This window comes from Trachemys scripta, chromosome 3, assembly GCF_013100865.1.
Source record: "Trachemys scripta elegans isolate TJP31775 chromosome 3, CAS_Tse_1.0, whole genome shotgun sequence".
Classification (NCBI taxonomy): Eukaryota; Metazoa; Chordata; order Testudines; family Emydidae; genus Trachemys; species Trachemys scripta.
The window spans coordinates 190,064,332-190,082,139 of NC_048300.1; the positions used below are offsets into that span (position 1 = coordinate 190,064,332).

Below are 17,808 nucleotides of genomic sequence, written 5' to 3' on the forward strand. Positions count from 1 at the left end.
CTTAACCATAGTGGTTATACTGCGCTTTTGTGATGCAAAAGTCACTTCACCACAAACATAGCAGAAGTTATCTGCACTGTTCACACAAGTACGAGGCATCTCTGCTCACTTTGGCTAAACAGAAATGTGTCCCTTTGCAAAATCAAACACTGACAAATAAGAGAGCACGACACTGTATGATTTCTAGAGCTGATATAGGGCAATTTGTTCAGCAGAGTGATGTAAGCTTCGTTACGATTGCATCATCCATGACTTCTAGGAATAACAGGATGCAATTCATATCATGTATGATGCAATACCAGCTTCAGATTGCATCATTCATTGTTTTGCCTCAAAAGCAAGTACTGTCCAAACCCAGTCATAGATTTATTCATAGATCCAGTCAAAGATGTATTTTAGTCATTTCTGATTTAAATTGAGATCCCTTCCCTTTATAACTCACTTATCCTCCGCCATTCCCAAGTCAAGGGTCGTATATACTGACCCAATAGCATATCTTGAAAACTAGAGCCAATCAACAATTTTAAGCATCATTTTCGTTCTCAGTGACCCAGAATTAGTAAAGGTTGACTACATTTATTTCACAAGCATTTTGGCCGTAGAGCAGTGTTATTTTAATGTAACATTCGTCTACCCCTATTCAAATTGTCAAAAAAAGTCGACAAGACACTGCCACTTTTTAAAGATATTTTCCAACAGAGAAGCTTTAAATAAGTATAGTTAACACAAACCACCATTTCATTGAAAAATAGGGAATTATACAGTGACAAAGATAAATCTGCTGAACACAGCGTTTCAGGCACTTTAGCCTTCAGCTCTGGCAAAAGTATAGTCATGACTTTAAACACTCTTTTGTCTGTTACCTTCTGTGATTTATACTTTTTGCTTGCTATTTAAAACTATAAATTGTTTTCGCCATCTGATTGCAACCAAGTATCCTTGATATATAAATACCTGGGCATCAGATAGAATGTGTCTGCTCTGCTGCTCAACATACAAGGGGCATTTTAAGATATCCCAGATCTTAAGGAAATATTATTTTAATAAAGCAGCATAAGAATGGGGATGGAACTCTGGGGCACCTGGCATTGTCCACTATGGGAGGACAGGATACTGGGTTAGATGGACCATTTGTCTGACCCAGTACAACTGTTCTTATGACAAAGAAGAGAAGAGTTAATAGCAAGAGCATTAATATACTGTATAATAGACAGAATTAATGAAGAAGTATAGTCCTGCCGTCTCTTCCCCCTCAGTCTTTGGCCTTCGCAGTGTTACCATTGCCTCCTCCTCCCCAATTTGTACCTTCAGCTGGATTTGTTTGGGCACTTTCCTTAAACCTTTGTTAGTGTTTGCATTGAACTGTTGTCTCAAAGCCCCATTCTCCTAGGTGCTGTATACACATCACAAAAAGTAGGTCCCTTCCCCAGAGAGCTTACAATCTAGATAAGGCTTTGTTCAAATGCTCAATTAATAATGGATCTGGACAAACATAACCTGCCTGCACTATTTATAGGTTTTCCCACAATTCAGTCTCAATGCACTTTACTAGAGGCCTGCAAAACATCTACTCCTTGGTGCAGAAACTACTAATTATACCAAACTGAATTTTTTCTTTTGTCATCTTGACGAATATCCAGCAGAGATCATGATCAGACCAAACTCATTTTTCTGTGTCTGAGGGAGAATTTGAACCCAAACATCCAATGGTAAAAGGCTCAAAAATCCATTACTGTACATTGTTTCCTTCCTGCTGGAAAGAGCCATGGTTTAATTTAAATGCAGTTTAATTTTTGTTTAATCTAACTATATGAGGAGAATAACGATAAGCAAAATGCAAAGAATCTATATTTCAGCAATCAGCCTCAGAGGAGAAACTGAAGTGCTACAGACAGTGTCTGTCTCTAAATTGCTGAATTCAAGAACAGTTTTGGCGCTCTGAAAATGCATTTTTTTTTTTGGCAAATAGAAAACTCATGAAGAACTACTTAAAATACACAAGAATTTGCATTTTCAAAAAAGTACCACCTACCTTTTCAAGCTTCTCAATCTGCTTGGTTCGGACTGAACTGTTATCAATAGCCAAAACTTCAACAGTCTCTTCTTTTTCTAACTGGTACTTGTTTACTCCAACAATTACTTCAGAACCTGTTGATTTCCCACACAAAGATCAAGAATTTAGACTATATTCAAAACTGCGGCGCTTTTGGAAAGGTTACAGTATTTTACATAGCTAGGTAAGTGACTGATGTTTTAAATGCAATACTATGTTTTTCAGGCAGTCCTACCGTCCAAAGCATTTAAAACTTCTCTCTCAAGAAAGGATTTAAGTTTACACTTTTCACATTTTATTATGAAGAGATGATCAAATGTAAGAATATTTGACATTGTGGTTTTTATGCTGAAAAGTGACATGTAAAAATGGTATGTTCTTTCTCCTTAAATCTATGTGCAGTCAATCATATCTATTTACTTTACTAACTATTTTTAACGACAGGGGATCATATGTAAGACATGGGAGGTAACTGTTCCACTCTACTCAACATTGGTGAGGCCCTAGCTGGAGTACGGGTCCAGTTTTGGGCACCACACTTTAAAAAAGGTGAGAACAAATTGGAGAGAGTTCAACAACAAAATGGAGAGCAAAAAATGAGGAGGAAAGGTTGAAAGAACTGGGCATGTTTAGTCTAAAAAAAAAAGAGAAGATTGAAGGGGAACCTGGTAACAGTCTTCAGAGGTAAAGGTTGTTGTAAAGAGAATGGTAATCAATTTTTCTCCAAGTCCACTGAGGTAGGACAAGAAGTAATCTTAGTTTGCAGCAAGATTTAGGATGTAGCTATTAGGAAAATCTTTCTAACTATAAAGGACACTTAAGCACTGAGCAGCTTAGCTGGGTTGGTGGAGATATTGGAGGTGTTTAAGAACAGATTAGATCGGGGTGGGCAAACTACGGCCCGTGAGCAGTTTTAAGTCAGCCTGCGAGCTGCACCCCGCGCCGGTGCTCCAGCCAGGGCCGCACCAGGCAGCTCGGCCCCGCTCTGGCACTCCGGCCAGGGCACTGGGTCGGGGCCGCACCACACAGCTCGGCCCTGTTCTGGCGCTCTGCCCAGGGTGCTGGGTCAGGGCCGCATCACGCGGCTTGGCCCCACTCTGCCGCTCCGGCCAGGGCGCAGGGTTGGGACCTGCCCCATTCTGGTGCTCCGGCAGGGGTGCAGGGTTGAGGACTGCACCACACTCTGCTCCGTCCCGCTCTTACATGCGCCAATGGGAGCTGTAGGGGCAGTGCCTGTGGATGGGGCAGCAAGCAGAGCTGCCTGGCCACGCCTCCGCATAGGAACCAGAAAAGGGACATGCCACTGCTTCCCTCCTGCCCCCCAAACCTCTCATCCCCAGCCCCACCTCAGAGCCCGCACCACTAGCTGGAACCTGCACCCCTTCCTACACCCATGCCCCAGCCCTGATCCCCCTCCCGCCCTCCGAACCTCTCGGTCCCAGCCCAGAGCACCCTCCTACACCCCAAACTCCTCATCCCCAGCCCCACCCCAGAGCCCTCACCCCAACCCCAATTTTGTAAGCATTCATGGCCCGCCATACAATTTCTATTCCCCGATGTGGATGTTTGCCCACCCTTGGGTTAGACAAACATTTGTCTGTCGGAGATGGTCTTGGTCTATTTAAACCTGCCTCAGTAAGGGGAAATGCACTAGATGACCTCTTGAGGTCCCTTCCAGAACTACATTTCTATGACTCTATTAATTCAAATTAGTATTTGCAAGAAATGTGTGGCAATGCAAGGTCACAAGTTCACCACATCCTTCGCATGAGGTTGCCAACTTCTATATCAGGGGTGGTCAAACTTACTGACCCTCTGAGCCGCATAGGACAGTCTTCAGAAGTTTGAGAGCTGAGGCACCCCCCTCCCCCCGCTCCAGTCTGGTAGGTGGAATGGGGGGGGAGGGGGAGAGAAGGAGGAGCAATGCGAGTCACACTTTAATGGTAAAAGAGCCTCATGTGGCTTGCGAGCCATTTTGGCCACCCCTGTTCTATATACATCTTAAATTACTACTGAGCAGAAATTCTCAGACTGTAGTCCACAGTGCATGTGAACACTTTCTGGGGGTCCATAAGATCATAGAATCATAGAATATCAGGGTTGGAAGGGACCTCAGGAGGTCATCTAGTCCAATCCCCTGCTCAAAGCAGGACCTAATCCCCCAACTAAATCATCCCAGCCAGGGCTTTGTCAAGACTGACCTTAAAAATCTCTATGGAAGGATGCTAGATTTTGTCTGCAAAAGTTGTTCACTTATGAAGACTTTGACCAATTTTAGTACATAGACACACATGATTTTTCAAAATTGGAAAAAAAGGATGGGGGGACTGGATGGCTAAGTATGATGGGTGTGGAAACTTTCATCTCTAAATCAGAGTCCTAGTCCTTGACAAATAATATGAATAACCTTTAACTCTCAGTCAGTTTCCTCAAAAACTACAATGTATGACCAAACAATTTAACATTCTATAAGAACGTTAAATTAAACATTCTATTTTCAGCTGACTAGAGTTTTATAACAGGTTGTGTTTCCAAAGTCTACTAACATTAACTGCCTCACATTAACTAAAGGAATATAACCACCATTTAAACATAAATTCACCTCGGGAGGAAAAAAAAGACACAGAACCCCTGTTTGTGGTCCTTACTACTCTGAATTAAAGAGCTCCTTTAAATGTATTTTCCAAATAAAAGAGATCATATAATAGAGCTCCTTTATGTGGTGGTTTCTGTACCTTTTCTTTTTTTTATATGTTTGAAATGAGATTAAGAGGTTAGACATACACTAAAGGGCTGGACCTTCTCCAATCCAAGTCAATGGGAGCTTGGTCATTGTTATAAGAGAACATAAGTTGCTTACGGCTCAGACAGAAATTTTGCCCACCACATTCATTAATGACATCTGCTGGTGGTTATATTTTTACATCAATATGCTTTGAAGATACACTATTACAGAACTCAGGCAAGTTCATTGCTAATCATTGTAGGATATTTCTTCACCATGAAGTCTAAAGTTTTGTCTAACCTAGTTTTAAATATGTCAAGTAATTTGGCTTGCTGTGGGAGACTATTTCACAGACTAATAGACCCTTCTCAGGAAGTTTTCACTGATATTTAACCCAAAATTTCTCATTTTATTAATTTAATTCCATTATGCCTAGTCTAAGAAGTGAAAATTAATTAAAACCCTGTTTAAAGCTCAGATCTCCAAATAAAAACATAACATTTTAAAACAGTGTACCCCCGGAGTTAAGTTCTCTCTCTCCCCCACTTCCTGCCCTTACCAGAATCGATCCTGGCTTGTCTTCGGGCAGCACATTCTTCAATCCGAAGTTTGGGAATTCCCTCAGCTACAGCTTTGGCCATTCCACCCATTTCTTCAATCTCATTAATAAGCTAAGAAAGATAACAAGAACAAATTAAGAGAATAGTTAGTAGCAAGATTCATGAAACCCACTTTTTACAATCAGTATTATCTAAATCCTTATTAGTACAATTACCTAAAAGTCTCATGCTTTACATTAAAAACCTATTTTCTATCTACCTATATTTGTATAATTTAGCTTTCTTACTTTACACACAGAAAGAAAAAACAGTGTATTGATGCATGGTCTTTTACAAAGCCAATAAGAAACAGGTTTCCTGCTCCTTCACCTCCGCTCTTGCACAGTATACAATCTGAGTCCCACATCCTGCAACTAACTCCTCTTGGGCAGCCATCTGGACCCATGCAGAGTCACACTGACTTTAATGGGGCTCTGTACAGAGTCCCATGATCCACTCATGCGGAGACAGTTGTAGAATTAAGACCTAAAGCCTCAAACTTGCAAATGGTTATAAATGTAACTTTAGTCATTTAAGTAGTCCCAATGACATCTCATGCAAGTAAAGCAACTCATGTCCATGCTAGGATGATGGTTATCTGTATCACGTTATCTTCAAGTCCTGCTCGGCTATTGCTGCTGGCTGTGCCCTGCGGCTCCTCTCCCCACAGCCACTCCATAAACCTCCCACCTGTTACACACAGGGTCTTTAAGATGCTCTTCCACCCCCCTGAGGTCTTTTGGCAGGAAGTGTGTGCGGAGGGGAAGAGATGCTGTAACCACAAACAGTTCTAATCCTTACAGTCTCAGGTAGATTGAGGTAATCTATAGACTGCAGCATCTTAGTTGAGATTGTAGAAGTTTAGGTGTGCACATGGGTGGACCATCTCACCTCCATTTCCAATTGAGTTTCCCTGGGAGATGTAAGCACCCAATCAGGATCCTATTAAAGGGCACCAAGAATCAGAAGTCTCCAGACTTAACAGGTCTGGTTCATTTGTCCAGTGTGGAAATATTTTCCTTTAGAATGTGTTTAATTCCAAATATGTACTGTATTCTCCTAGGCCTTAACCTAGCAAAATCCTGTATTAGCAGGCGTGTGATAAGCAAGACACGAGAAGTAATTCTTCTGTTCTACTCCACGCTGATTAGGCCTCAACTGGAGTATTCTGTCCAGTTCTGGGCACCACATTCCAGGAAAGATGTGGACAAATTAGAGAAAGTCCAGAGAAGACTGACAAAAATGATTAAAGGTATAGAAAACATGACCCATGAGGGAAGATTGAAAAAACTGGGTTTGTTTAGTCTGGAAAAGAGAAGGCTAAGAGGGGACATGATAGCAGTTTTCAAGTACATAAAAGATTGTTACAAGGAGGAGGGAGAAGAACTGTTCTACTTAACCTCTGAGGATAGGACAAGAAGCAATGGGCTTAAATTGCAGCAAGGGAGGTTTAGGTTGGACATCAGGAAAAACTTCCTGTCAAGGTGGTTAATCACTGGAATAAATTGCCTAGGCAGGTTGTGGAATCACCATCATTGTCTAACCTGCTCTTAAAAATCTCCAAACACCTGTCAGGAATGACCTAGATAATACGTAGCCCCGCCATGAGTGCAGGGGATTGGACTACATGATCTCGAAGTCCCTTACAGTCATATGATTCTATGAAGCCACTTAAATACATCTGTAACTTTAGACAGTGAGTAGTCCTATTGACTTCAATGGGACTACTCATATTTAAAGCTATACTCATGTGTAACGTGCTTTGCTGGATTTGGACTTTAATGGTAGAGAACTTAAAAATAAATGCAATACACATCCCTTTTAAGAATCTACTCTCATACCAAATAGCTACTTAAAAGGCATTTCTTAAAACAATCAGTGCCCCTGTAATTAAAAAACCCACAGCACAACTGACCTTTAAAGCGGCCTCACAGACATCGTCAGTAAGGGATTCCATCAAGTAGGAACCCCCCCATGGATCTGCCACTTTAGGAATGCCAGACTCCTCCTGTATAATAATCTGGGTATTCCGAGCAATGCGAGCACTTTTCACTGTAGGCAAACCCAAGGCTTCATCAAATGAATTTGTATGCAAAGACTGAGTACCTCCAAACACTGCTGCCATTGCTTCTACTGCAGTACGGATAACATTGTTGTAGGGATCCTAAAAAGCAAAAGGAAATCTCTGAAGCATGAAGTGGCTGCCATGTAACTGACATGGTTATTTCATCCTCAAACAAATGCATTGAAAAAAGTGTTAAGTTTTTGGTATAATTGGATCATAAAAATTTATATTATACAAAAACCCGCCAAGTTAGAAAAAGAAAAGAGCAGTAACATGAATGCAACCAAGTTGATGCATATAAGGAACCTTCTACTGAAAGATGAAGATGAGGAGCCACAAACATAGCCAAATTATAAAGGTATCGGCCATTTAACTGGTTTCAGAATAGCAGCCGTGTTAGTCTGTATCCGCAAAAAGAACAGGAGTACTTGTGGCACCTTAGAGACTAACAAATGTATTAGAGCATAAGCTTTCGTGGACTACAGCCCACTTCTTCACATATAGAGTGGAATAAATATTGAGGAGATATATATAGACACATACAGAGAGCATAAACAGGTGGGAGTTGTCTTACCAACTCAGAGGCCAATTAAGTAAGAGAAAAAAAACTTCTGAAGTGATAATCAAGATAGTCCAGTACAGACAGTATGATAAGAAGTGTAAGAATACTTACACGGGGAGATAGATTCAATGTTTGTAATGGCTCAGCCATTCCCAGTCCTTATTCAATCCTGAGTTGATTGTGTCTAGTTTGCCTATCAATTCCAGCTCAGCAGTCTCTCGCTGGAGTCTGTTTTTGAAGTTTTTCTGTTGTAATATAGCCACCCGCAGGTCTGTCATTGAATGACCAGACAGGTTAAAGTGTTCTCCCACTGGTTTTTGAGTATTATGATTCCTGATGTCAGATTTGTGTCCATTAATTCTTTTGCGTAGAGATTGTCCTGTTTGGCCAATGTACATGGCAGAGGGGCATTGCTGGCACATGATGGCATATATCACATTGGTAGATGTGCAGGTGAACGAGCCCCTGATGGTATGGCTGATGTGATTAGGTCCTATGATGACGTCACTTGAATAGATATGTGGACAGAGTTGGCATCGGGCTTTGTTACAAGGATAGGTTCCTGGGTCAGTGGTTTTGTTCAGTGATGTGTGGTTGCTGGTGAGTATTTGCTTTAGGTTGGGGGGTTGTCTGTAAGCGAGGACAGGTCTAAACCTCACTTCTTGTGAGGGTTTTACCCACGAAAGCTTATGCCTAAATAAATCTGTTAGTCTTTAAGGTATCACCAGACTCCTTGTTGTTTTTGTAGATACAGACTAACACGGCTACCCCCTGATGCTTTAAGTCAGTTAATAAAGCCTCTCTATTATACTTATTTTAGAGAAAAATAAATGATTTGTCCAAGGTCATACACCAAGAGTTGGAAAAAGAATCTAAGGAATTCCAACCCCCCCCCCAGTTCTTTGCTCTACACACTACCCCTTAGTGTTTTCTTTGACTGCTCTTGAACCTATTGAAAGTTTTTAATCTATCACTTTTTCAGTTTGTTTAGAGCAATAATTTAGATAGAGAATACTTTTATGCATATCACAAAAAAGGCTAGGTTACTTTTTCATTTGGAAAAGTGACAGCAACAGGATTTTGAAAAGATTGTGTTGAATTAGTTGCCATAGAATGCTCATATTAGTACGATGAATGCAAATAAAAGTTAACATTATATAAATACTATAGAATTAATAAAAATAACATTTTTCAGTTCATAGTTTATCAAGCGCCACATATAGAACTCATTTAAAAATCAGGCACAGCTCTACTTCTCCACAGATAATACACATACTGAGGTTATCTGAGGGTCTGGTAGAGTGATTAGATTTAGACAAAACTACAAAAAATGAATTCCAATTTTGTACAGAAGGATTTTCCTCTCTTTAGTCTTTCCAGTCTCATATGCTAAACAAACAATTAAGGGACGATGCCAAGATGGAAAGCAAACAGGAAAGCCCAGAAAAAAAAGTACACGTTAGGGGTGAAATTAGGATTAATTTATTTGCTCATTAGGGCACTTCTTTCACACATTATCTGTCCCAGGAGGAAGTCTGTACATTTCTCTTACATAACAAATGTGAAACATACATGGCCATATTCAGGGCAGCTGAACTTCTCTTCAGGCTCATTCATACAAGAAAGTTTAAGTAGTTAAAAAAAAATTATATAGTTAAACCAGTGCAAAAAGTGCATGAATTACTTATTTTGGTTTAGCTCAAGTCAACTTGGAACACGTTTAACTATATTGGTTTTTAAACCTATCTAGTATATACTGATGCAAGTTTTGTTAAGACAAAGCCCTTATATTCTGCCCATTCACAAACATGGACATTACTGGGCAGAACAGGCTGTGGGAAGAGTTTGTAAATCTGCATTCTAGTAACACTTGGCCAATGTTCAAACAATAGCTTCTATTCTATCTAACCAGTAGGGTACATCAGTCACCATCGTATGCAGTTGTCGCTAGTTTAACCTGTAACTGGAGTTGATTTAAGTTCTGAATTTATTTGACGTCTCCACCATACTAGCTGAATCAGCATATTTTGTTGAGACTGCCCCTTAAATTTCTGATATGCCAAGTATGGATATGATTATGTCAGATGCAAAACGTTTCCAGATGAAAGAAATCCACATTTTTAAATGAGAAATGTTTTATTCTGATCTCTTAACGTAGTCACAAAGGCATCCTGGGCAGCATGTAAATGAGGAAATCATATAGCCACAAAGCTATTAGATCTGCTAATCTGCTTGTCTCAATAAAGCCACAGACAGATAGGCATACAGTAAAAGCTGTGTTATCCGGACCTGTACCAACCGGAAAGCTCTATAAACCGGCATTTCTAATCTTCATAGAAAGTTCAGTTTATAGTCCGGTTGGTGTGTGGCTGGCAGGCTCCGTGTGGCTCCCTAGAAGCAGCATGTCTCTGCTGCTCCTAGGTGGAGGAATGGCCACGAGGGATTCAGAATGCGGGAGTGGGTGCGGGGATGGGGCGTGGACTCTGGGAGGGAGCCTGGGTGTGGGAGGGGGTTAGGATACGGGAGAGGGTGCGGGATGCCGGACCTGGGGGGGCACTCACCTCAGGCAGCTCCCCCAAGCGGTGGCCTGTCCCTGCTGTTCCTAGGCAGAGGCATGGCTAGACAGCTCTGTGCACTGCCCCTGCCCTGCCCCGAGCGCTGGCTCCGCAACTCCCACTGGCCGAGAACTGCAACCAATGGGAACTGTGGGGGCGGCACCTGTGGATGGAGGCAGCATGCACACCTGCCTGCCGTGCTTCTGACTACGAACAGCAGGGACAGGTCACCGTTTCTGGGGAGCCACCTGAGATGAGCACCCTCTGGATCCGGCACCCCACACCTCTTCCCACACCCAAACTCCCTCTCTCTTAGTTAACTGACATTTTTCACTTACTGGCACCCCCTATTTCCCCAACATGCTGCATAAAAAAGCTTTTACTATATTAGTATGCATGAATCAGTAGAATAGATTTACTCCTAAGATCACATTTGTAGAAAATCATTTAAAATTCAAAATCCAACCTGCTCAGTAAGGGACCATCCTGAGGTCTGACAATGAGCTCTTAGAAGAAGAGATTTGGGGTCCTTGGGCTGAAACATTTTCTCTATTAATTGAGCCCAAAGCCGTCGCCCAGCTCTTAGCTTAGCTATTTCCATGTAGAAGTTCATACCAATTCCCCAGAAGAAAGACAGTCTGCAATAAGAGCACATGTCCAGGACTTTAATTGTACAGGATAATGAGCAATATAGTTCCCAGAATTCTCCATTATATCAAGGAAGAACAGCAATCTCTAGGACCACCATCTGGTCCTAGAGACTTATTACTGTTTAATTTATCAATTTGTTCCAAAATCTCTTCTATTGACACCTCCATTTGGGACAGTTGCTCAGATTTATCACCTAAAAAGAATGGATCAGGTGTGGGAATCACCCTCGCATCCTCTGCAGTGAAGACCGATGAAAAATATTCTGTTAGCTCTTTCATAACGGCCTTGTCTTCCCTAAGCGCTCCTTTAGCACCCCAATCGTCCAGTAGCCCCACTGATTATTTGGCACGCTTGCAGCTTCTGATGTACACCTCTACCCCAATATAACGCGACCCGATATAACACAAAATTCTGATATAACACGGTAAAGCAGTGCTGGGGGGGGGGGGGGGGAAGGGGGTCCTGCACATGCCGGCGGATCAAAGCAAGTTCGATATAACGCGATTTCACCTATAACGCGGTAAGATGTTTTGGCTCCCGAGGACAGCGTTATGTTGAGGTAGAGGTGTATTTAAAAACTGTTTTGCTATTAGTTTTTGAGACTTTTGACAGTTGCTCTTCAAATTCTTTTTTGGTCTGCCTGATTATACTTTTACATTTGGCTTGGCAGAGTTTATGCTTCTTTCTAATTTCCTCAATAGGATCTGACTTCCAATTTTTAAAGGATGTCTTTATCTCTAACCACCTCTTTTACTCTATTTAGCCATGGTGGCATTTTTTTGGGGTCTGTTTTTTTATTTGGGGTATACATTTGAGCCTCTATTATGGTGTTTTAAAACAATTTACATGCAGTTTGCAGGCATTTCACTCTTGGGACTGTTCCTTTTAATTCCACTTACCAAGCTTCCTCATTTGTGTGTAGTTCCCCTTTTTGAAGTTATTGTGGTGGTTTCTTTGGTATTTCCCTCCCCACGAGGTTGTTAAATTTAATTACATTATGTTTGCTATTACCAAGCAATTCAGTTATATTCGCCTTTTGGACCAGATCATAGGCACCACTTATGCCTAAATCAAGAATTGCCTCTCCCCTTGTAGGTTCCAAGAGTAGCTGCTCCTAGAAGCAGTCATTTATGGTGTCCAGAAATTTTCTCTCTGCATCCTGTCCGGAGGGGACAAGTTCCCAGTCAATATGATGATAGCTGAAATTCCCCACTATTACTGAGTTTTCTGTTTTTGTAGCCTAATCTCCTTGAGCATTTCACAGTCACTATCACCATCCTAGTCAATTAGTCGGTAATATATTCCTACTGCTATATTATTATTCAAGCATGGAATTTCTTTCCACAGAGATTCTAAGGTATAGTTTGTTTCATTTAAGATTTTTGCTATATTTGACTCTCCTCTCCCTCCCATATAGTGCCACTCCCCTAACAGCACAACCTACTATGTCACTCCTACATATTTTGTACCCCAGCATTACCGTGTCCCATTGATGATCATCGTTTCACCAAGTTTCTAGGAGACCTATCAATATCATCATCAATAATTCTTCCAGCAGACTCCATGGTACACAGACTGAATTACCCCAAAGTAAACTGGATGAAATGGGGCCTGGCAGACTCACGGATTGGTAATGGGATACAAAGCTTTTTAATTATACAATATGTTGAAGAATCTAATCCACCTCCATCTATAGAGCAGAAGTTGTTTCCAATGGATAGCCTATGTAAAATGACATGGTGGAATCAGTGCAGGTGCCTACTAGACAAATCTACATGCCATAAATTACCCTTACAGTCTGGTGGCTAAGGCAGGGGACTAGGAATTCACTCTGCAGGGTTCAATTCATTTCTGTATCACTTACTCATGTCACCTTGAGAAAATCACAACTGCTCTCTGCCTCAGTTTCCCCATGTGTAACAAGATAAACAGTAATTACCTACTTCACAATGTAGCACATAGACTTAATGCTTGTAAGGATTTTTAGAGAAAAGAAATGAAAAGTCTTCAAATACAATGCATTGTCATGAAAGTTTCACAAGTGTCAAGGATGCAACTGGCACAAAGACAGTTACCCTTTTGATCCTAAAAGTGCTCTCTCTGAATCAGGTATGAGGCACTCTGACAGGGCAATGAAGGGAAGTTTACATAGTTGCCGTATCTGTCAGTGGATGAAGGTCTTAATTTTCACGAGACACCAATATGGCAACTTTCACACAAAAAGAAAACCTGTCTAAATATATAAATGTGAGGACTGGAGAAGTTACTTCACACAAAAGATACAGTGAGCTGAAATGTTGTAAGACCTGATCTTTGAGTTCATTCAGCATGCAGGGTCTCCTATCCAAAGGTTTAAGAGTCTATTCCCCAATTCAGTGAGAGTTTAACTCCCATTAGAATTAATGGAAGTTACAAGCACACATTGAATGTACTACTTCCGGGCCTTTTGATTAACCTAAAGTGTTACATTAATTTAATATTGGATACCTGTCAGGGCATAGACTAGTTGGTCTACGGTGCCATCTCTATTTGTAACTTTTCATAATTTGCAGTTATGATCAGGACTTGTGATTCTGATGTCAGTCTGACAGCATCTAGGAGTGCCCCAAGGGTCGGTCCAGGGGCCAGTTTTGTTCAATATCTTCATTAATGATCTGGAGGATGGCGTGGACTGCACTCTCAACAAGTTTGCAGATGACACTAAACTGGGAGGAGTGGTAGATACACTGGAGGGTAGGGATCGGATACAGAGGGACCTAGACAAATTAGAGGATTGGGCCAAAAGAAACCTGATGAGGTTCAACAAGGACAAGTGCAGAATCCTGCACTTAGGACGGAAGAATCCCATTCACTGTTGCAGACTAGGGACCGAGTGGCTAGGCAGCAGTTCTGCAGAAAAGGACCTAGGGGTTACAGTGGATGAGAAACTGGATATGAATCAACAGTGTGCCCTTGTTGCCAAGAAGGCTAATGGCATTTTGGGCTGTATAAGTAGGGGCATTGCCAGCAGATCGAGGGACATGATCATTCCCCTCTATCTGACATTGGTGAGGCCTCATCTGGAGTACTGTGTCCAGTTTTGGGCCCCACACTACAAAGATGTGGAAAAATTGGAAAGAGTCCAGCGGAGGGCAACAAAAATGATTAGGGGACTGGAGCACATGACTTATGAGGAGAGGCTGAGGGAACTGGGATTGTTTAGTCTGCAGAAAAGAAGAATGAGGGGGGATTTGATAGCTGCTTTCAACTACCTGAAAGGGGGCTCCAAAGAGGATGGATCTAGAATGTTCTAAGTGGTACCAGATGACAGAACAAGGAGTAATGGTCTCAAATGGCAGTGGGGGAGGTTTAGGTTGGATATTAGGGAAAACTTTTTCACTAGGAGGGTGGCGAAGCATTGGAATGGGTTACCTAGGGAGGTGGTGGAATCTCCTTCCTTAGAGGTTTTTAAGACCTGGTTTGACAAAGCCCTGGCTTGGATGATTTAGTTGGGAATTGGTCCTGCTTTGAGCAGGGGGGTGGACTAGATGACCTCCTGAGGTCCCTTCCAACCCTGATATTCTATGATTCGAACAAAATCCTTGGAGCCAATACAAATTACTACTACTAAAGAAAACTGATAACTGAAGGCATGCCTAGGTATGTGAATTCTCTTGTGATATTAATAGAATTTTTAAGAACATTTTAAACAGTGTTTTGTTGGTTGAATATAAGGAGGCATAAATAAAACTACAATATGAAAAGACACCAGAGGGCTGCCATACCTGTTGATTAAACCTAAGTGTCTGTCGTACTAGATCTCACTCCTTGCCACTGCAATCTTATGCTAGTTAAAAAGTCAGCTTGTAATATGGATATTACCTTCGTTACTAGCACAGTTTTAAATGTCAGAGTCCAAACGTGAAATTAAAACCTAGAGTTTCTATTCATTTTCCAAAAGTCAGGTAAGTACTTGTGAGCTTGTTTTACTTACCTTGGTGCAAATTCATCAATGGTAAGGCCAGCTTGGATTCCAGTTCTGCAGTACTCCAATCCATCAGCTATAGTATAAGCTAATTCCAATATGGCATCAGCTCCTGCCTCCTGCATATGGTACCCACTGATTGAAATGGAATTAAATTTTGGCATGTGCTGTGTAAACAAAAAAGCAATAATGCAGGGAGAGCAGAATCATGTAATTGTGCTAGTAGGGCTAGATTCGCAAAGAATCTTAGGCACAATGATGCTGAGTGCTTAACCACCATACTACAGTCATTCCCATCCCTGCTCTCTCTTTGGCCCTACCATTCTTTCATTATGATCCACAGTGGAACAGCTTCAACATTTGGCTAGGCACTCACCAGAAAGGCAGCAGATCCTGTTCAAATTCCTTTTCCCACTCAGGTGGAGGGGGGACTTGAACCAGGGGTCTGCCACATCCCAGGTGAGTACCCTAATGACTGAGCTAAAAATTATGAGGGAGGTCCTACTCCCCCTCACCCTGTCACCATTTTATGTAAGCTTGTCTGTAGGGGCCCGATCTGGTAAGTGAGTTCTGAGCACACTTAATGGATCAGGCCCCTAAGGCAAAATAGGTTGAGGAATGCCTTTGTTCTCCTACTTCATGATCGCTCTGGGGATTACAAGTCCAGCTGACCGCATGGAACAGCATCGGCAGAAACAGAAACAGGCACCTAGGGAACATTTACTGCAAAACTAAGGTTCTTCACAAGTTTAAGTGCCTACAGGGCTCAGGAACAGCTGAGCAGGGCCTTTGTGAATCCCAGCAGGGACTGATTCTGGGATTTAGGTAGCTGTAGTGGCAGGTTGGTGCCTAAGTCCTTTTATAAATCTAGCCCATAATGCTTAAAGACAACCCTATTCATTGTAAATTACGTTTCAAAAGTAAACTTGTTTCTGGCCATATCTTCTACTGAGGCATTTATACACTACTCATCACCTTGATATTCTGCTGCTTTTCCTCCTTAATGTAGCCAGTTTGTTTCTACTTTTCTGCCCCAACAGCTAATTAGTTGTTTGAGCTTTAATGATCTCTCATCACGATTACTAAAACCTCATCCTCTGGTCTCCTTGATGGTCACACTGCCCCCCTTAAATCTATTAAAAATGATACAGCCAAAACAGTCTTCTTCAGCCATCATTAAAACCACTCTCTTTCAATCCCTCCACTGGCTCCCCCTTGTCCTGCATTTCAAAAATCAAACTTCTCCTTGTATTCAAGACTCTGCACCACTCTGGCCCAGCCTTCCCTTGTCTCCTACCTTTGTCTTCTTCCATACTGACCTTTACGCACAAAACAGCCTCCCAATCCCTATTTGTCAAGCTGTCTCCTGTGCACCATGCACATCCTTCCTAAATCCCACTTCTTCCTTGCTGTCTACAGATAGTGATTAATATCTAACTTTCCCCAAATGATCAATATGTATATACCCCATTGATATATGATCTTATTATTGTAATCCTTGTACTTCCCATCCTGCATTGTTTGTTACTAGCTGCCATGGTATCTTTCTCTTTGTTCTGTAAAGTGTCTTGTGCACATTTGAGCACTGCATAAATAATATAATAGAAGTGAATTAAAATAAAGAATACCTTTGATGTATACTGGAAGATGTCAGCAATGATCCTCATCGATGGTTCTGGAGGGAAAATGTATGTATTTCGGACCATGAACTCTTTGAGTATATCATTCTGGATTGTCCCAGTAAGCTTGGCTTGAGGCACCCCTTGTTCTTCCCCAGTTACGATGAATGTGGCCAAGATAGGAATTACTGCACCATTCATTGTCATGGAAACTGACATTTTTTCTAAAGGAATTCCATCAAAAAGGATCTTGGTGTCTTCCACCGTATCAATAGCAACTCCAGCCATTCCAACATCACCACGGACTCGTGGATTGTCTGAATCATAGCCACGGTGGGTTGCCAGATCAAAGGCAACTGACAATCCTTGCTGGCCAGCTAGGTTCATGAAAACAAACAGAAAAACAGGTTTGCTTTAGGAATTGTAATTAACTTTATTTTACGTAGTCAGGGTCTCAACTGATCCAATTTGTGGTGTTACAGGCTATCTTCAAACTTCTCTGGAGGTCTATTAGTTTCTGTGCAATTTAAACTTTCATTCAAAAGTTTCTAACTCTTACTGTAGTAAAGATAATTTTGTTTTCAATGCAGCTCTGAGTCTGTGGTCAGAGAATGAAAAAATAGCTTTTAGGGTCAAATGCTGGCCAAGTAGGGAATTAAAGGCCTGGAGCTGCCATGGTTCCACTGGGGAGCAGAAACAAGCTCTGTAGTGGTGCACCGTGTCATGTGTGTTATGTAGGAGGTCAGACTAGATGATTGCAGTGGTCTCTTCCGACCACAGAATTTATGAATGGGGAATTTAATGGTGTTACACAGGCAGTATCACGGAGCAGCCAGTATATAAACTGCCATTTGGATCCAGAATCTTACATTCTCCATATACCAGCTGCTACTAAAACCCATGAACTGTACTAGGGGCAGTGAAGTGGGTATATAACTGCTCCATGTCAAAGCACTACGTTTGGAGGAGGATTCCTTTTCCTCCTGTATTTGCACTTTGTGTAGGAGATTCAGCA

General features: G+C 41.6%; 1 protein-coding gene across 1 annotated transcript in view; it reads right to left on the reverse strand.

Annotated features, from left to right (window-relative positions):
- MMUT (methylmalonyl-CoA mutase) overlaps positions 1 to 17,808 on the reverse strand; it is a 37,916-nt gene that overhangs the window by 18,263 nt on the left and 1,845 nt on the right. The window contains exons 2-7 of the mRNA XM_034766675.1: positions 16,803 to 17,170; positions 15,184 to 15,341; positions 11,026 to 11,197; positions 7,293 to 7,541; positions 5,338 to 5,449; positions 2,033 to 2,148 (exon numbers count right to left, since the gene is read on the reverse strand). Of these exons, the coding sequence (XP_034622566.1) occupies positions 2,033 to 2,148; positions 5,338 to 5,449; positions 7,293 to 7,541; positions 11,026 to 11,197; positions 15,184 to 15,341; positions 16,803 to 17,170 (1,175 nt within the window). The remainder of the gene's footprint in view (positions 1 to 2,032; positions 2,149 to 5,337; positions 5,450 to 7,292; positions 7,542 to 11,025; positions 11,198 to 15,183; positions 15,342 to 16,802; positions 17,171 to 17,808) is intronic.